Genomic DNA, 21,452 nt, shown 5'->3' on the forward strand with positions numbered 1-21,452 from the left:
GAATGACTTTCTAACAAGACTGTGGTCAGCCTGGAAAGATAACCTCAATTTAAGTAATTTTTCCTGCATTTCAGATGTTACTATTGTAACGTACATGTAGGGCACTAAATCCTATGTGAGTCAATATACTTACAAACACCTTTACACCATCTTATACATCATTAAGATTAAAACAGACATTGATAATATTGCATATTACTAAAGTTGACTATTGATTACATAAATATGTTGCCTAAAAAAACTTATATGATAGTAATAATGATACTTAGAATTTGGTTTTACTCTAACCACAATTAATCTAACCAGAGTGGAAGTATTAGCTTTCCTCTTCCTCTTAGCTTGCAATTTGAAATTTCATTGCAAGTTATTTAACATTTATAAAATTTTATTTGCTGTATGGACGCTCACCTTTTTCTTCATCTTCACATTCTTAAAGATGGCATGGACTCTCCAGGTCTTTGCGAACATTGCCCCAAAAGCTGTTGTATATCCCACTATAAGAATCCATGTGCGGACCTGTACAAATAAATGAAAAAAATAAATGCTAATTAATTCATGACAACCTCTCACAGCTCCAACAATTCTGATCAGGTTTTAGGCACTTGAAAAGACAAGAGCCAGTATGTCACAAATCAGTTTAATATCCCTTTCACTTTTGGGGGTTTGCTGTCGGTTTCAAACCATGACCCTCACTGTCCACACAGCATTCCCTTAACTCACTGAGCTAAAGCAAAAAGGCTCTCATCATGGACCTAACTGTGATTCTGTTTGGACTCTAGGTGGGTGATAATGTCACTTGTCTGTCAGTGTTCAGTCATGTAACTGAGCTCTGCAAAACATACAACCCTGGGAAATTACCTCCTTCTTCAAAGGAAAATATCATTTTTATTTTAAGAAAAAGGAGATGCTGACTCCCGTTTTAAGTAATAGCATGCTGATGCCTTCATTTATTGCATTAGTACGACTGGTAGAGAAATTGGGGGGTAATCTTGCAGGATGGCCACAGTGAGAGAATGCCCTTTGGATGGAGGGGTTTGTCCTAGGTCACATGGAGATTCAGGGCACGCAGAGGTCAAGCATCCATCCTCTCTCTCCGTGTGGATCTCATGCCTAGAGGTTAATATGTGGCATCGATGCCTGCTGTTTCCTGCTGTCCCAACAGATGCCCAAATCCATTCTTAATATAGTCCTCAGTGACAAGCGTAATAAGTCTCCTTGAGATTCCCTCCTGCTCAGACAGGAAGGAAGAGACTTGATGGAAGGGGTACTCACCGTGCACAGCGTCTCAAACACCTTGTCAGAGACGAAGGACCCGTCGAGGCCGAAGAGGAAGATGGAGGCGTAAGAGAGCATCCCTCCCAGGATGATGAGGTTGTTCATGTAAGGGCTGGACATCTTTATCAGCCTGCGGGAGAAGGAAGGAGGCGGACAGATGGGGAGCTTAAGACCTCGCCGATCTGACGTACCCGTGGATATAATGAGAGCTGCACTGCCAGTGTGATTAATGAATGCACCGCCTGGCTTGGCCCATTTCCACCAGTCTGCTGGGACCCCTTTAATAGCTCCTGTCTTTAGAGAACCAGGCCACATGGAAGCGTGGTTCTGAGAAGTTCTCAGATGAGTAGTACTTTCCAAGACTATGGAACCCTTGACTGGATCACACTCTGAGAAGGTGGGGCAAGCTTCTTGGACCACTCTACCAGCTTCAATATGAAGTGCAAACCCATTTGTCACCCTCAAGCTTATTCATGCAGTATGTTTCTCTGTAGTGTGAGTGTGACATGCTTTTTTGTTTAAGAAATGGATACATAAAACAATCTGATTCCAATTTCACATGTAATTATGACTGGTTTGGGGGAGCAACATAATATCAGGGGAAACACTCTACTGGCAAGTCTTAGAGTAAGGTGTCCCTGCTCTGTCTTTATGAAATGCTAGAGAGAACCAATTTGCTGTATTACCGGCCAGCTGATTTGTTTAAGAAAAATGTGGCTAATTCCCAGGTTTTTAACAAATGAAAATGTTTATTTTAAAGCATGTTTTTTTTCTTCAAGTATTAGTTACTATGCTGTTGACAAGCATGTTTCTATAGCAGCTCACAGTGGAAAGTCCAAAGTAAACAGTAAGTTCTACCTGTGGTTACGGTTCTGGATGTTGAAGAACAGGAAGGCGCTAGCCATGAACATGCCCAGAATTGTGATGACAGACAGGATGCTGTACAGTGGCACACTGATCTGCCGTCGCTGGAGATGCACAATTGTCCGATCTTTTGGGGGTTCCATACCTATGGTGAAAGTTTGATAACATTTATCCTATTAAGCCTTAATCTCAATCAAACTGTGACAGTGTGTGTTTGCGTATTTTAGAAGCCCTGTTTGCTTGGCAGCGCTGTGATTGTGCAACAGGAGGCACGGCCGACAGCTGTCCTGATTGGCTGTTAAGATTCAGGCACGGTGAAATTTGGAGTGGCTTATTTCAGAGAATGGAGCAATCAGAGAGACTGGATTGTGTGCATAGACCTTTTAATTTATTGATATCTGTTGGGATGTGAAGGAAATTTAACCAAATATTAACAAAAGTGTTCTACAACAAATTTACATGCTGCACCTTTAAGTTAAAGTATGCCTTTAGCAATGCACTGTAGCATTCAGTGCAGACTTTACAGTACATACATTTACAGTTAATATAGACATTTCGGTGGTAATGGTACCGGCAATAAAATTCCATTAACTAAACTAATTCCTCAACAAATGAATAATCCATATCATTAACAACAATTAATTGTTAATCAATTAATTGTTCATGTTAACAAAACCCTCAGCCAATGCAATAACAGATGTTTTGTGGTCAAATATAAGGTTAAATTATTAAGCATTATTAATAGTTGTGTTAAACAGGAATGTGTAGGATCTTTGTTCATCGGGTCCATTAACGAACATGAGCTAATTCCTTTTTTGCATGAGCGTACGGTATATTGTGCATAATAACACAACATGAAAAGCCACCATCAAATGCATTAACAAAGGAAATGTAGACACATTGTTCATGGTTGGTAACTGACAGAGGGGTGAGAGAGTTCATTGTGACAAGCATAAGTTAACTACATTCAGTGCCAGCTATAACGCAGACACAGTTTACAATTTACAACTGCTTTAATGTTTGTTTTTCCTGAAGTTGATGAGAGTGTGACCAGTGTTTACAACAAGCACAGTAAAGTAGGCCATCTAATGATTTACACCATGATATAACATTATTAAGCCCTGTTTGTATAGTAAAATAAAGTTTCTACAATATATTCATAGCCATGTCTCCTAATTTACTGATATAAACATTCTACTCCCAGTAATAATCCTGAGGTGGTTTGTGTAAATGTTTTGTCAGTCTAGACAAAATATATTGTTGATAAATGTCTGTAAAACAACGTCCCATTCCTACCTTGAAACCTGATTGAGTTGTTGATGAGTTCCAACACATCAGCGATAGCATTGTATTCTCCCACTTTCACCTCCTGACCCTCTGTGGAGACACACAAAGAATACATGCATAGGTCATTACTGAAAGCCCATTACTAAAGAAAACACTTTATCATTGCAGAAAGCTCATTACTGAAGAAAACACTTGGTCATTATGGAAAGCCCATGAAAACACCTGGTTTTTACGAAAAGCCCATTCCTGAAAAAACACCTGCTCATTACTGAGAGCCCAATACATGATTGCTACTAAAAGCCCATTCATGACTAAAAAGATCACCTGGACATTGTTGAGAGTGAATTACTAAGAAAAACACAATTACTAATATGCAGGTATAGCTTATTACTAATGTAACACTCAGGGTTGGTTTGCTCAACTATGGGTCATTTTAAATGTAGCCTAGTTATAATGTGTCGACTGAATTTAATGCACATTTGTAACAAGATCGTCTTCTGTTTCACAGATTACAAGTTATCTAGAATGTCTACTGTACTTATTAACAGCAATACTAGACACTGGTTAAGCAAAAAAGAGAGAAAAATAAAGTGAGGTAAGTAAAAAGGGCATGACATGAACAACAGTCATTACATTACTGAATTAACAGACTGAAGCTAGTGCGATTGTGGTTATGGTTATAAACTAACTAGTAATGAGAGTAATGACTAAGAGTTTAGTGGCTGTGCACACATACCCGGTGCAGCCCTGCCAAGGTCCTTACTGTAAGCTCAATACCAATGTAACAATCAAATATTTATTTATTTATTTATTTGTGTTTGTCAACATTTGCATTAAAAATTATAAATGTTTTGCACAAACATAACTCAGAACTCAAGTCCGAATTACAACTGAAAATTAGGTGAAACATTGCCTGTACAGTCTAAGGCATTCAGAAGCTCATGTTTAATATCTCAAATGTTTTCATTCCAGTGGTTCACATCTTGCGTGTTTCTCTGTGTCACAACTTACCAGCTGCCAAATTCCCATTAGTCAGCTTCACATTTGGAATATTTGTGGCAAAAAGAAACTCAAGACATTTTTCCCAGTTCTTGTTTAGTGTAATTGTTTCTTCTGGTCTGGTTGGCTTAACTTCAAACTTTGATTAAAATAATAGTTAGGAAGGAGCTGAGAAACTCATTTTCTGAAGTCTCGCTACAAAGCTCTTGAAGATTTCTCTTACTTCTAACCTTAAATAAGTTTCCTGTTTTGTTCTTTGATGTGTGAAATTCCCAAATATAGCAGACACTGGTAAAACTGTCATTTAAATAAAATACCTTTTGAAAATATTAATAAAATTGCATAATAATTTCACTATGTCCATAATCGTAAAATAGAAGTAATTATGTTTTATATAATTACTTCTATATAACATCATGTTTTATATCACAAATGTTTATTCAATGCTGCATTGAATAACTTGAATCTTTAGCAGTATCGATCCTCTAAATGCCTGAGAAAAACCATCCAGTGTGAATGGTGATAAATGGAAACTCCATTTTTCATGAATCGATTTAGCCCAACAAACAAGACATGGGTCCCATCTGGACACAATATTCCCCATGTGTCTGTCTCCCAAAGTCAGCTCTCAGTTAAAAAGGAGGTGTGCCATCTAAAATCATGTTTGGTATACAGAAACGTAAAAGCATCCACGCACACAAGCAATACAGTTGCATACTGTATAAGGTATGCAACTCAATGCATGCTCCCTCTTTCCATAACATGTTTCAGGAATCCCTGATGAAAAATAGTTGCCGATAGCGAAGGTAATCATATTATACACACAGACATCATGAGCGCACACATTATATGCACACACAGGGTTCCTGTTTACCATAATGTACACACTGGCAGCATGCTGGCTAGAAACATAATTGCCAACAGCAATAAAGATCAGAAAACACACATAGTTTCTGTGTTGTGATTTGCATAATGAAATTGCTGAATAAAATGTTATAAATTACATATATTGTTAAATATACTTCCCTTGGTGCTGTATAGAATGGTCACACTAGTAATGACAGATAAGGTGACTGCTATATGTTCAGGTCATAAATGGTCATGAGCTTGTTTTCACAGAAGTGAAGCAGAAGACAAAAAACAAAGACAGAAGTCTTGATTCTCAGAACTCAAATTTATGTGACAAAAAAAGTTTTGGATATGTACACCGCAGATGCACAATATGATCTTTTGTAGAGATCAACCAAATTTTTTTATTTAATCACAACATCAAAATTGTCCAATAAAAGTGCTACAGAGCAATGTCTACATCTCAAGCACCATACATATCCAATCCTTTCAGAAAAACTGCCCACATTTCAAAATGAAGGCTGTATAATAAAATTATACAAATAATGAAACAAACTATAGAATGCTTTCTTTCCTGAGTCAACAGAATGTGTTGAAGATTTTTAGCAGAAACAGGATGTGTTGCACCTCATTTGCACCCAAAACACATTGCAAAAAACCTTTTGAAAGCTACCACTATCCATCTAACCTACCCCAAGCTTCCAACTGTTATTCTTTTAAGTGAATAACAGTAGTCAGCTACTTGTAAGCCACATAGAACTATACCTTAGTGCAAACTAGGTGGAAATAGTCTGGCGTCTTGTGCTTACCTTGAAATTGTGTAAACTTGATAGTTCCCATCCGTTCACCATTTCGGAACATAACTTGACCCTGAAAAAAGAGAAGAAATTCATGATTTACATCTTGGCCCAAAGTACACCATAAATTCATACACATACAGCACACAATAGCCGCGTTTCCACCAAAAGTACCCAGAACTTTTAGTCCCAGGAACTACTTTTCAAGGAACTAAAAGGTTCCTTCAGCCCACTGTTGTCTGCGTTTCCACCGTGGTCTAAAGTCCCGCGAAGATTAGGCAAATTAGCCCACTGACGTATGAAAAAGCGACGTTGTCGTCGGTCCATCTGTCCTATGATTTCTTCTGTAACCCCATACTACCACAGAAGTAGCCTACATTATTTTCTAATAACCGGGACAGCCCGGAGGGGTTTATTCCACTTATATAGGCCTACAACGGGTTACCAACAATGATTATATATGGTTACTTTTGTATTTATTGATTTTTATCGATTTAATCACCTGGAATTGAAATATTCTTCAGCAGCCGTTTGGGCATATTTTACCGTTGTCAAGCAAAACTGTCGTTGGTAGTTGAACTTGGACCGTTGTTATGCAACAAATAGGATATAACAGGCCAATAGTCAGATTGTAACTGTTTTATATATCCTCTCAAACACATTCATTAGGCTATGTTTTATGCGAACATTCGCTTTCATGTCTTGACATCCGAAGCGACAGAATGCATTCACATTTCCAATATAACTGGCAACAACAGCAGAAAACATGCACACGTTGTAAACAATTTGCTGTTTGATTACTTTCTCATCGTCAATTCCATATTGGCTAATCGCAAAATGACAAGAATAGAACGAAAACTCGGACTTGCGCGAAAATTTAAATTAGTAGTGGTACAGCCACCGTTTGCTTTCCTTCGAAGTTACTGCTAGCCGAGCAGCGAAGTGTGCCCTCCAGATGCGAACCATGCACCATAAATTAGTCCATAGTCTTCCTGGTCTTTTTGTGGAATTGAAGAATGGCAGAGTAAAATTACGGCAATCTGAAAAAGCTAAAGGGACGATTACTAGAATTAACCTGTTATTTTACCCTGACAAAAAGTGCGGAAGGTGATTTCCAGTTTGCTTTTACTGTATCACCAATGTGAATTACGCAGAACTACCGCATACCTCACATAACTGTATCAAACGTTTTGAGTCAATTACAACGGGCTAACAAAGAAAATCCGGAAGAAAATATTCAGAAACCGAATTAATCCGTTTGAATGTTTTGGTACGTAATATGCTGTTCCAGCACGAATGCTTAGCATTTTATAAAACGAATACTAAAGCAAGAAAAGAACAGAAGAGCACACGTTATAATTCCAAGACGTTGGCAGGCTATAACCAAAACTAGGCTACTGCGCCGCATAACATACAAGTTTGATTTGAAGTTATTATGAAAAAAATTGGTTTCGCTGCATATTTTAAACATGGCGTTGAAAATAAAACAACAAATGCTGCGAGTACTGACAATCAGAAATGTTCAGCGCTGCAAGCTCCACCAAAGGTTCCTGTACTTGAAAGTACTCCCCAAGCAGGAACTTTTAGGGTAAAAAGCCCCGAACTAAATTTAGACCCTAGTTCCTGCGGAAACGCACTGAGTTCCCAAAGGTTTCCGGGTATAGTTCCGGGAACGTATTTAACCTAGTTCCTGGTGGAAGCACGAGTCCTCAAGGTTCTAGTTCGTAAAGTTCCTCGTGGAAACGCTAATGGGCCAATAAAAGCCATTTCTCTGTAATAGTTAAGGAACAATGGAAAAGAAGGCTTGGGTTATTCATGTACACTGTGCTATTTCAGAAACCACAAACCTCTGTTCCCCATTAATTAAACTGCACCAGGATATAAATCAAGTGGCCAAGACTAGGCTTTGTTTTTGCAGCTCACTTCCTCGTCTTGTTGAGACATGTTGCTATCTAGCATCAGCAGGGCTAACTCCAGTATAGGTCTTTCAACCACCCATTTCAATGGTACCAATGAAGAAAACAAAGGTAATAATGTATTTCCCACAAGAACATGCACAGTAAGTGATTTTCTTTCTTTGTCTATTGTCTCTCCATGTGCCGATTAATTGAATTATTGTGTCATTTGGACAATATTCTAGTATTTTGTAAACCAATCAGGGACAATTTGCTTCACTGCTTTGTTATCATTGTTCATTAATTGGGGGGGGGGGGGGGCTCATGTAGATATGTATGTATGAGGCAGGCCAAATGCTACATTACAAACACCGTACATCTGTAGATTCCATTAAAGGATGGCATTAATCAAGGACAGCGTGGTTCCTCAGGTATTTCTCATTTCAGTTAGGGAAGACAAAACCTTTCTTGTAAGTGGCCTGGCAGGCTGTATCATGCTTAGTTTTTACAAATTCTGGAGTGAGCTGACTATTAACAGGCCCTTTTATTTGTAAAATAATACTACAGATTTTGGTGTGCTATCCTGTCTACAGGTTTTTGTAGTTTCCTTTCAATAACCAGAACCCACAAAGGCCATATAGACAATGCTTCATTGTACATAATACAAGAAACCTAATGGAACCTAATGGAAACAGAGCATTGGTTTAAAGCATGATTACTGCCTGCTCAATTTCAATCATGGGCTGATGCTCAGTAGTAGGGTTGCATATGGTTTGTAGAAACATGCCGGTAACCGCAAGTGCTGTCTCTAAGGTTATAATGAACAATCACAATGTTCAATGGCTTCTTGTGGTAAACAGTAAGGATGATTGCATCTCTAGTCAAATCATTTCTGCTCCATCTTCACTGTCTACACACTGCTTAATAGTTGTTAATGTTCATGTATTACATCACATTTTCTTGAGCGAAATTTGCAAGGGCATAACATTGGGATTCAATTGGGACATTTTAACAGAAACATTTTTTAATGCAAATATGTCCACTGCAACTATTGTACCTCTAATTATAAAGTGATGATGCATAGTCATAGTGTATGACAGATGGCAACAGGAAATCCATGAAGGGTCACTGGCCGAGAGAATAAGCTTTTATCTATAAAATATAAAGTGGTTATTGCTTAGAAGTGACATCAAAACCAGCCCGTTGCGATCATATGGTTCTGAGTTGTAAGCAGCTTAGCCCCACACTAGAGAGGCAGGCCTGCGTATCCCTGTCCTTCAGACTGCAGAACGATTAGTACTGCTACAGTCTGGGTCCTGCATGACCACACCAGGGAGTCCGAGACAGAAAGGTCAGAACTCAGGGTACAGAGAGATGCCTGCAGGACAAACAGACTGTCACACAGCACTTTCAAAGCCCGCTCCCCCAGGGTGTGGGGCTGGGAGTCCCGTTAAGCCGGAGGTCATGTGCTATTTTTCCTCTCTCTCCAAAAGACATGGGTCAGTGTGTCTCCTGGTAATTTACAAAAAGGCAACAGCCTCATTTGAAAGCCTGCTGCCAGTGTATGCAACAGACTTGTGTTTTTTATTATACACATCAACCTTTTTTACCTTTATGATGAATGGGAATTCAATATCTGTGTGGGATGCTTATGACAGTGCGCAAACTGTGTTGTTTGTTTCTTTCACGCTATCTGGTTTGCAAAGTCACTGTTCTCCATTGCTGAGTTGCAGGACTGTTTTCCCTTCATACAGAAGATTTAATTCATGCTCTTTAAATAAGGTACACCCACTTTAAAATAAATGTTTAACATGCTCAAGATAAACATTCACTGTGTGTTGGGGTGATATAAGTAGCCAGCATGGAACTGTATAATACCAGTAAGAATGGGTGATATCAGCTTGTTTTCACTAATTATAAAAATTAAACATTTTTAAAATGAATAATTCTGTAAAATTAATATTCTGTAAAATTGGTATTGTAACACTGAAATCTCAAAAATTTTAAATTTCAAGTGATATATTTGAATTAATTCTGAGCAAGATGAACACCTTGTAGCATAATTAGCTACCCTGCTGCAGCCTCAATATGGTATCCAACATGGCACTCATGCTGAGGTGTTACCCTCCACTTCAAATATGCTATACCTGGCACTATGATGTAGGCTGGTACGTTGTGGCTGCAACTCATGACAGAAAGAAGAAACTGGTTTGAAAATGGTCACTGCAAGGGGTTCCTCTTCATTCATTGGTAAGTGAGAAAAATCATACCATAGTAAGACTCTATGCAATAGATGTCCCAATGGAGCTGTAATCCTTCTGATGTAACTAATCAAAACAAACCATTTTACTTCATAAAACCTGAACGTGTAGTGGATGTTTTCATTTTAGAGTCATGTAGCCTAATTAACATCTGTACAATCCAGTGATTCTAACTTTGTCATTTCAGCCAAAACATGAATTATCAAGTGTATGTCACTGATACAATGGTGAGTTTGTACACTGCATGAAAAGAATTATTAAACAGCATTATTCTCCAATATGGAGTGGGAGAGACATTTTTTTTTTTTGCTTAACAAAAAGCGTCAATGTGCACCCCCCCCCCCCCACTAACTATATGCTACGCACCACTATCCTGGGGCATTTTAGTGACTAAATGCCTTTGAAATTATCTATATCTACAGCTGGATATTTCATCAAACAATTACTATTAAGTACCTTGTTATCTTGTTCTGAAGTGCAATAACAGTGCCAAGCCCTGAATCACACCGACAAATTTCTGTTTATGAATGTAGCTCATAAACAATAATGCTCAATTCACCACACAGGGAGTCCCTGTCCTCCCATATTTGCACTCATTGGTCCACAATTTAATTCCCACCCGCCTCTCATGCCCTTTGCATAACTGTGGTCAGATGTAATCCTTTTATAGTGAAGGTGATGAGACCAATGTGCTGTCTGCAGTTTATAAGATTTTCTGCCAGACAATATTTACAAGTGGGAGATGACCCCCACAAATATATCAAACTCGACTGGAGGGTAAAGACACTGAAGTTTAGTACTGGGCCATTTTATCAAGCTGGCCTGGTATCCTTCAAGTAGATAGGCACATCCAACATTAGCTACACAAAGGAATGAGGCCATGCCAGGCAAAGGAAGCATATGCCTGCTCTTACCGTCACTCCCAAGAAATTTGTCTCATTCATGACATCATGGACCAGTCGTCCAACATCCCTGTCATCAGCTGTGAAGTTTCGGTGGAGACTGTGCCTCTCCCTGTGCCTCAGTATCTCCCTGACCCGGGTCAAAGTCCTGGCGATGACCCAAATCCCATCGTAAGCGAATCCATGAAATTTGCTGGAGTCCACCCCTTTCTTCATCCGCTGTCTATTGTACTCTCTCTCATACTCCTGAGGCGTCTGAAACAGGGCAAGAAATGATTAGAGATCTCTTGCATGTGAATATTTCGGCTGGTGATATTCCAGGAAGGTGCGCAGGACTATTCTACCTCACTGGCATTTAAAAGACACTCTTATTCAGAAGTACTAAGATCAAGGATCGAAGTTCAGCAATTCACCAAAGCGGGAAACATACATTCCAAAGAGAGATGGCAAGTTCAACAAATGCAGGCTCAATAAAAAACATGCCATCTACCCTATTCAGGGTTGACAAGTCTCATGTATCTGGTGAGATACTCACGCTTTCAGCCTTAATCTCACACTCCCATGTTCCCTCAAGATATCTCATGGCATATCTATTCACAGATTTTTATCAAATCAGGTCACAGATGCTTTCGATCATTTGACAGACTGCCTAGACTTCACTGCTGCGCAAAGTCGCTGATGATTTCAAAGTCATTAATTTATGGTCCATCAATAAATTTATTTCAGATTTTATAGAAAAAGACCATCATATTCTTAAACCTGTAGGGACAGTCTCCAATTTAAATCTCCAGCCAGTTGAAGAAAGTTGGCAAACCTTTCAACATGTGGGTGGCACACATACCCTTCCAGAGATTCCCTTTAACTGCCTGGTGCTGAGCGGCTCAAAGTCCACACTGATGTAGCCCTCCATGGCAGTCAGAAGTTTCTTGGCTGTGCAGTTGGTGGCGTTGGCCTTATCCCACCAGTTCTCCTGGTACCAGCCAGGGATGATCCACTGGTACTTACTGCCAAACATGTTAAGGTTGTAGGCCTGCGTATGGGTGCATAGTCAAACGGAGACTGCATTACCATTATTGTATTTAACACTCAACAATCTCAACAATCTGCATGATAACTTCAGTCCTGGCTTCTGGACTGGATGAAAGGATGAAAGAAAGTTCATTTACTATAAATGTGCACACAGATTTGATGAGAATGAAAGAAAAGAAAAACAGTTACGTTTCGTAAAGTGAAGTGGGATGGAGGAAATAATGAGGACAATACCCTATCCTTACACAGCCCCCTATGCTATGGATACAACAATGATGACCTGAAAGTGTAAATTGTACAAGATGTGAGTACCAACAACACAAAGTCCGAGTCATTATACTTACACAGCAAAACACTTTGGAGGCCAAGTTCTCATCAAACTGCCCGATAATTATTCGCACATCGTTGTCCTGCAAGGACCAGATTAATGACAGTATAATTAGCAGTGTTTACACAAAGTGAACACTATCCTTAGGCTTGTTTACAGAACTTTAATCACTGATGATAGTCTCCTTAAGACTGAAACAGAAAGGTAACAACAAGAAGCCGAGATAAATTGACTGGCAGTGACTGTATCCTGTACTGAAAGAATACCTGTCTGTCACTGCACATTTGCTCAGCTTGTCTATTCAAGTCATCATTTAGCTGAAGCGTATCCAAAAAATATTCTGAAGTGTTGCAACAGGGTATTCCATATAGACTTCCGTGGGTTTTCAGTTTATAAAGAGGCCACAGAGGTTGTCCTTTCTTTCCCAGAATGTCAGCAATCAAGAATAAAACGCATGTGAATCTATCTCAAGCAGACATCCTTGAGAGGTTCACATTGATGATCCTTGAGTCAGAATCCCGCACACTGTCATCAAAAATGAAAAATCCTTGCAGATGCTTCAAGATTGAAAGAAAATCACTGTTTTCCTCTGCTTTTGCTGATGCTCAGGGAGAGCTGAAAAGTGTCAAAAGTGACACAGCATGTCATTATTTTAGAACGTATTGTTGCATTATATAAGAGCCTATCCATTAGAGAAATGTATTTTAGAACTGTGAACTATTTTACATAGTTCAAGACCTTTGATGAGAAATGCAGGGTGTACCACATGAGCAGCAAATAATTGAGCCAAAAATAATATACTGCACTGTTGTGTCATCTGAAGTACTGTCTGAAGTAACAACAAGTCATTGTAAGCAATACTTCCAGTACTCTGAGCAATGAACATAAGACATGCAGAACTTCAGGTTCTGTGTTGTTCACTGAGAACTCCTCTTTAGGTTGTGGGGCAGAGCAGCCAGGGAAAACATTGCTGACAGTGAGACAGAGGACTAAGAAACTGGTGTTGGTTAGCTTAGCTTCTGTTGGTTCCCCCGTTTCAATCACCTCCCCTTTTCACCTGCCTTTAGAAGGTATATGAAGATTATACATAGATACACAAAATCTGTCTAAAGCATTCCAATCATATAACTGTTACCAGTATTTTTTCACACCTGTCCAGCTACAGCAGTGCTGGCTCTAGCCTTTGAGGAGGATAAGCAGGATTTGATTTGGTACCCAACACCTCAACACCCCGCCACAACACAACATTATAAATAATATATACTGTATATTTTTGAATAATTAGGGGCCGCCGGCAGTCACAGAGACCTAAGCGGCCGTTTATGTCGTTTATTGGGTCGAGCCAGCTCTGAGCTACAGCTGGTTACCATAGTGAATAAGCGACTAGAACTTTAGCAAACTGTAAATTAAATAAAGTCCCTGGGTTAATGCGTGAAAGCTGCTCTTCTGTCTCATGTCTGGACTTGTGGTGTGTGGTAGAAAGCTCTGGAATTTTAAACAACAGGTAATGTTATCTCACTAACTATGAAATGCTGTACGGCCGGGAGGTGGACCTAAACTGCATTCCTAAAGATTGTAACTTGCATTACAATAAATACTGTATCTTCCATTTTGAACACATTTGATTAGTACCTTGCAAATATTGGTACCCTAATGATACAGAATCTTAATCAACTCAGATCACGTTTCAAAAGAAAGAAAAAAAGACTAAAGAGTGGGAGCTGAATTAAGAGTTGAGCAGATTATGGGAACTTGAGAGAACATATGTTTTTATTCATACACAAAATTAAGTCATACACACAATTGCATTAACTTGTAAGTGTGAGTTCATTTGTGCACAGGACGGGAAACATTTTTCCAACTGTCTAAACATCAGGTTAATATATTTAAATGCTTTAAGGTAAGACCTACAATTGCATAGTTCTACTGATTTTTCTACGTAGCATCTTAACTCATCACACATTACTTAGAGAGGGATTGCCAAAAACTGAATTCCTTTTCCATATTGCTCTCAAGTAATTCCTGAATGCAGGCATCAATTGCAAAAAAATTTAATAAAAAATTTTAAATCCATGATTGATTCCTTTAGTAATAACAAAGCATTATGATTCTGGCCTTGTGTGTGATCCTTGATCATTTAAGTCACGGATACTCAAATCTGGACCTCAAATCCAAATCCGGCCCTGGTTTTCTTTCCCCCAGGTAATTAACTGAACAATCAGTGCTATTGATTGGTCAGACTGTTTTCACACCTGATTCCCAGGTAAAGGGAAGATGGAAAACCAGCAGTTCTTTGACCTCGAAGGCCGTGATTTGAATAACAGGGATTTAAGTCTTACATTCCTACGCAGCTCCAGACACAAGAGCCACCCAGGAAGGTAACGACACCTTACTGAAGCCAAACGTACAAGTGCTGGATTTGAGCTTTTGTTGGGTTGTTTTGTTGAATTTCAAAGCCCACTCTGCCAATTTTTTCTGCTACCCACAGAACGGCCACTGTTTCACTGTTACTTTTCTGCTGGAACGCCAAAGCTTTCAGATGGTCTTGCGGATGGCTGAGAGATATCGAAGCATCCAGCTACATCAGATACATGCGCATCGTCTACTGTAATATTTCTGGTTCATAGAAAATATTTAGGCCGCCAAACAGAAATGGCTAAAGTATGGTACTGGCAAAATTGAATGCTTTTAAGACATACATATAATACATAAAGAAATACATTCTTTAGTTTAACACACTGAATTACAAGTTACTTTTGTGTGTGTGTGTGTGTGTGTGTGTGTGCGCGTGCGTGCGTGTGTATGATTATCAAAGTCACACTTTAAAATAATGGTTCTGTACAATTTCAGAGACAGAACAAATACATTGACACTAAGTAACTACCTCTGGCGTCTACCTTGCGGACATAATGCTGTGACTGGGGGGATGATATCACTTACCTTTAGGTTCTTAACATTGACGCAGGGGTCATTGGAAAAGCTCTGTGTGTCAGCAATCTGGATATCAGCCTTCTCCAGCTCATTGGTCAGATCATTCCTCACCTATAAGGAAGTAGAGGAGGAGGATCCACAGTAAACGCACAACCAATACCATGAGTGGTGCAACTATGATACAGAGATTGAGGAATGTAATAACAATACTTTGCAGTACACTTCACTAATGCCATTACTTTGAATAGGCACGCTGAAGCAGGTCTACTGCAGTGAAGCAAGTGCTGTATAGCTTTACATTTATGCACTCACTCATGCGTCCCGTCCTTGGGGGGATTACTCCAGTGACATAGCAAGAAATTTGATTGACTACACCCCCCCCCCCCCCATAAAACACTGTTTGTCAGAACTGCATAGGAAGTATTGTAAAAATGATTTTAAAAAAATATTTTTAAACATTTTTAAAAATACAGTTTTAAAGTATTAAATGCCAGTTAAAGTAATTCAAGCACAATTATTAAAATATAGCTGTTTCATAAAATGAACATGCTGAAAAAAATTAATTTTTATTGTTTTTGCTTATTTTAAAAACAAATAAGCCTTTAAACTACTTATTAGACACCAATTACTACAATTCACATTGATTTTCCCTTTCTTGCTACCTGAGTTGCATCACTCTGAACTGAGATGCTCTCCATTAGATATCTGTAGCCTCATTACTTATTCACAAGTCTCCATAAAAGTTTCATGGGCTGAGAAGCGCACATTGTTGGAGATGAAGAGCAGTGCAATTGCTTGTGCCCCGCTATGAGGATGGTGCCGCGGGAGCAATCTCCACATTTGAGGCGAGCCAATGTGGGGTCAGCCCTCTGGATTGTCAATGGTTATCTGGAGTGCACTATGTACAACCTGTCAGGGACTCCTAAGAGGAAGCCTTAAGACTGAGTATCTCAATGTGTGTTGTGCCCCAGAATGCCAGTTCTGCTACCTAGCCACCATAGGCTGTAAAAAACTGGGCAATATGTTGAAGTTTTGCCCATTTTGAAGTGGGTAGGATGTTGACGTTGAGATTGTTAATGTAAGAATCACTTGATCTAGTTAATAGGGTTTCATGATTTCTTCCGGGCGTGTTCAGAGCAGAAACCAAATACCATACAGGTCTGGATACACTCTACATCTATCTTTACCTTTGACTTATAAATAAAATAAATTACCTAAATTAATCTGCCACTTAATTGCATCTATTTTTAAGGTTAAGTTAAGAACAAATTTTGACTGAATCCAGGCTATAACTTTTCTGTTATCACTCTAAGATTCTTTATTGAAGCAGGTGATGTGATAACAATAGAGAACACAACAATCCAGTGGTCTAATAAAGAAATACTCTGTATAACAATGAGCTCTATGAGATGCAGTTGAATTCAAATGGCCATGTTCATAATGGGCAGATTTTAATGTAAAAAATGGTAGTGAGGAAGGGAACAGCAGAGCTTTTCACACACTTTAAAATGTTGCATGAATAAAGCAATGGGATATAAATTACTAACAAAGTGCTAACAAGAAGATAAGCACATAATTACACAATTAAATGATAGTTGTGAGATGCTTCGGCTAATGCAGTACTTTCTGTATGTGATATTCCATAGATCCATTAACACAGGCTTAAATTATGAGTTCATTCCTTGCGTTTTAGCAAACATATAACATATCAATGCAGTATAAAACAATGAAACCTTTTCAACTGTTCTCTGCTGTGAAAGTAGCAGGGTTTGTGGTTACATTTTTTTTCAGTAAGATTTTGTGTGCTCTGAATATGTGTAAAAAAAAAAAAAGTAATGATGTTCTTAAACTGTTCTTAAAGCATGCTAAAGTATTGATAAGGGTGTACTGCCTAAAAAGAAACACTGTACAGACTGGATACTGAGGCTTTCCCTTTGCTAAATACATGAGTATGCTAGCAAGTGGAAGATTATAATAAGTAGGCTGGTCATACATTTCTGTATACTATCGTAGATCTATGGAAATAAATTACAATATTCATAAGGGCTGAAATCCATTGGGTGATTAAGCTCCCTTTACACTATTAACACTTCAGACAGAAGTTAAATTGGTTGAACCAACATATTAATTGATGGAAACAGATGGGTAATTGGCAGGACTCCAGACACTGCAGCCCATCAGGACCAGGGTTAAGGGGCCCTGCAGACGCTATGCCAGCACCATGTCTGAACAGTTCACAGTATACTTATTAAATGTAGTTTCATACTTTAAATGACAAGATTTACCTCAGAAAACCGCTGCACATCCTGGGTGAGAGTTCCAACCCGGGTCCAGTTGTAGTGGTTGAGGAACTTCACCACAGCTGGATTGACAGCGTTGTCTGATGGCACAGTCCGAAAGAAATTGGGGTACTTCTTCTTGTCAGCCAGAACAGGTGTGGTTGCAGCGAAGGATAGCTGAAAGAAAAAAAATGCATTATGTATTACAGATTACAGAAAATTACACCAATTACACACACTCAGCCCTCAACCTCTCACAGTAAATGATCCTTTCTGCAGCTCTTTAATGTGAACAGCCAGGCTGTAATTCAGAAATAGAGAATCACCCTCAATACCCTCAGGGTGAATACATACAGCATGATTGCTGAACAATTGCTGTCTCCATGCATGAAGTTCAGCAATAACGCAAGAACATGTCAAGACTACAAATGGACACTCTTGCTGCAGATTCATATAGACATTGATGCATATTATTCAGTGCATATGAATGAATGCTACTATATTCTGAATCAAATCTTGCAAAAGGTAATACTCACAGACAGTTCACACTGAAAATACACCACTCAAAACAGAATTAATTTCTGGTTGACAAGAGATTACGAAAACCAATAAGATTTATAACACAAAACCCTCAGAAAAGCCTTTTCAAAAGGAAATAACAGACCTACTATTTGATAGACCAAACCAAATGTATTTTTATTTTTTAAAACTTCTGGCTGAGGGTCTTATTTGAAGTCAAAATCCAGCCATTTAAAACCAGGTGTGAAATAATAGGAGAGGATATATGAAATGGAGAGAATTTTGATCACTGCTTTTAATTTTGCGAAGACTCCTCCCAACCTCAGGGATTTACACAAGTCAAAGTCCTTTATTTGATATTTTCATAATAGTTTATATTATGTGATCATCCCAACCTATTCTACATTGGAATTGAAAACTTCCCCAAAATGGGGATGCACTAGTATAGCAGGCATACGATAAGTTGATGACTACTTACATCTTAAATTGCTATACGTCTAAACAAGAGTCATTATTAGCCTCTGGCTGTGTTCTTCATTAGGAAATAAGCAATCAAGCTCTGGTCACACATTAAATGGCCCTTGGTGGTTTCCCCCATGGTGTGAAATACTACACAATCTATTGTTTTTATTAAAAGCACAACAGCACCATGTTGTCCAAATCAACCAGAGAAAAAGGGCTCAAGGATTTACACCAGCTGTTTGGAGAATTATGTCATCATCTCAGTGCTATTAATTCCCTCAGCACCCCTGAGTCATTGGCCTCTCAAGACACAAAATTAAGTGTTATGATGTCTTTAGCTCCACTAGGCTGGTCAATTTGCCAACAGACTAGAGTACAGTATCGAGATCTGATCATGAAATCAGTCCCTGATTCCTCTATAAACACAGGTCATCTATTCCATGTATTAATAATTGTGTAGAAACACAAATCCTTTGTCAGTTAACATCAACTAAAATCTATGTCCTGCTGACAAATATTTTTCAGATTTCATGAATACACAATTACATTCAGATTGCATTATTTACTTTATTTGCAAACACCCTTGTTCATGGAAACTCATTAAATTATATTATTTAAAAAAAAAACTTTTCTATGTATGATATGCTAAAATGAACAGCAGTAATAGCAGCTTACACACCTTTGGTGCTCAACCCTATAATATCAAACATGGCTGAACCATTGACATCGCATCTGTCTCAAAACCTAACTACAAAGCAATGGGCTAGTAGTACAATATAATATTAAGGAAAACAATTGCATTGGATTAGGGGGTCTGCTATACAAATATATCCATAAAGTATATAAAGTTTTGTAGTCGGAAGAAACTCAGGTTCCTTTAGTTTTAATAATAAATTAGCTCTCAGTGTGCCCTTTACCCTTCCATTTTCCTCTGGGGCAGGGCAGCCCCTTTTCTAACACAAATAAATGAGACTTTTTGTAAAACAGGCTCTGTGTTTTGAGTCAAAGAGGCTGCGAAACAGGCGTGAGTGGTTTTGGCGCTTTCCACGTATACAAGTTTGAAAAACCCACTGAGCAACTGGATGAGCAGATTGGGTTTATTATTCTTGGCTCTCAAGTCAACATCCAGTGGACATCCACATTAGATGGTGCATCTGCCAATCTTAATTGAGACCACTAAAATATTGTAAAATGTCAAACAATGTCTTCTAACTCACACTAAATCACAATAAAGAGTGAGGTGTTCAGACAGGCAACCTTCGAATGGGACTGCTAAGGAGACATCAGACAGATGACACGGCAACGTTCTAAGTATGTCGAATGGAGGACATTTTGCTCAGGGGGAAACATCAAGAAATCCTGCTCTGAGTGTACAGTACACTTCATCTCAAAGCATTTGCATCCATCGGCACCAGAATAGACACAGCATGAGTGTATCTTTTCACAAAGCAAAGTACTCAAAATATCACACACAATGGACTCCTTTCATGATCTAACAATTTTTCGGATTCCACCAGCCGATAATTCTTAGTTTAAAGGAACACCATGAACCATTTTCCCTCGCTGAACAAACAATCTTCACGAGACGTCAAACCTGCAAGCTAAAAATAGTGGTGTGTAAGGGAAGGCAGACCTTCCAAGCATTTAATAAATGAGGGAATATGATTCACACAAGCTACACAGCACATTCTCTGAGTCAGACTGAGAAAAATTCAAGGAAATGTGTAGACCCAGCGGAAGTAAGAGTAAGTCATTCCAGTTGGATAAGGGTATTTGCTTAAGGCCTAAAATGTAAAAATGGAAGTATGGAGGCAGGGATGAGTGAGTACTCATGACGACTCACAATAATCTACTGATGTATGCTGTTAAATATTGAGGACAGTTTAAAAAGTCTAAAGAAAGAGCCTGAATCCAAGTCCCACTGTCCTCTTCAATAGGCTAAATGGCTTGTTAAAATTGATTATAGATAGCATTATTGGAATGATGCAGTAAATCATCATTGTCTAATCATTTAATTGTTAGAAAAGCGTTCTGAAAATCTCTCCATTTCATATACTCTTTCTCACCTTCCATTGCAGACCATGTTCAGCAATGTAACTGAAAAAAATTCCAGAAGGAGGTAGGGGGCCCTGAAGTGAGAGGTTTAAATGGGCCCCAGAATGAGTTAATACACTAGTGAATTGCCAGTGAAGATCCTGAAGGTGATTAAAGGCTAATTATAAAAAACGCTCCCGAAAGTGGTGAAAAAATATCCAGAGACGCAGCGCTTTTTTAGAGACTTTTGCCAGTTAATGGAGGCCTTAATTGCCCCCCTGCTAAGAAAGGCTCAGACGGGGGATGTACTTTCCCTTTCAATCAGTCTCCTGGTTTCAGTGTTCATTAAAACACCAAAGAGCTGCTTTTTGATTTGACAGATATGGGACCACCCCAGCATTCTTCATTGATCACATTTAAACTTTTCGTTTAAGGTGAGTGACCTGATGAGCTGATCACATCATATGTTGGTAAAAAATTGCAAAAGAACATAGCTATTAAAATATTGTTTGAAATTATCGCCATATAATATATCTAATTCTGAAGTATCTATGATTAAACAATAGCCTGACAGACCTGAAAAAACATCTTGTTAAGAATTTGCTTTGTTTTAAGGTGATGATGGTCACACACACCACTCACATAAACACAGTACAAATGCATACAAACACACACACGCACATACACACCCACCAACACACGCACACACACACCCTCCCACCCACCCACCAATACACACAC

The 21,452-nt window shown here is 38.7% G+C and overlaps 1 protein-coding gene across 1 annotated transcript in view; it reads right to left on the bottom strand.

The window, feature by feature from the left end:
* The window catches only part of LOC135260818 (gamma-aminobutyric acid type B receptor subunit 2-like), a 98,061-nt gene that overhangs the window by 29,296 nt on the left and 47,313 nt on the right, over positions 1-21,452 (bottom strand). Inside the window, exons 3-12 of the mRNA XM_064346436.1 lie at positions 17,703-17,873; positions 15,427-15,528; positions 12,503-12,568; positions 11,971-12,159; positions 11,142-11,384; positions 6,084-6,144; positions 3,436-3,516; positions 2,134-2,284; positions 1,273-1,405; positions 409-516 (exon numbers count right to left, since the gene is read on the bottom strand). Of these exons, the coding sequence (XP_064202506.1) occupies positions 409-516; positions 1,273-1,405; positions 2,134-2,284; positions 3,436-3,516; positions 6,084-6,144; positions 11,142-11,384; positions 11,971-12,159; positions 12,503-12,568; positions 15,427-15,528; positions 17,703-17,873 (1,305 nt within the window). The remainder of the gene's footprint in view (positions 1-408; positions 517-1,272; positions 1,406-2,133; positions 2,285-3,435; positions 3,517-6,083; positions 6,145-11,141; positions 11,385-11,970; positions 12,160-12,502; positions 12,569-15,426; positions 15,529-17,702; positions 17,874-21,452) is intronic.

This window comes from Anguilla rostrata, chromosome 1, assembly GCF_018555375.3.
Source record: "Anguilla rostrata isolate EN2019 chromosome 1, ASM1855537v3, whole genome shotgun sequence".
Taxonomy (NCBI): Eukaryota; Metazoa; Chordata; class Actinopteri; order Anguilliformes; family Anguillidae; genus Anguilla; species Anguilla rostrata.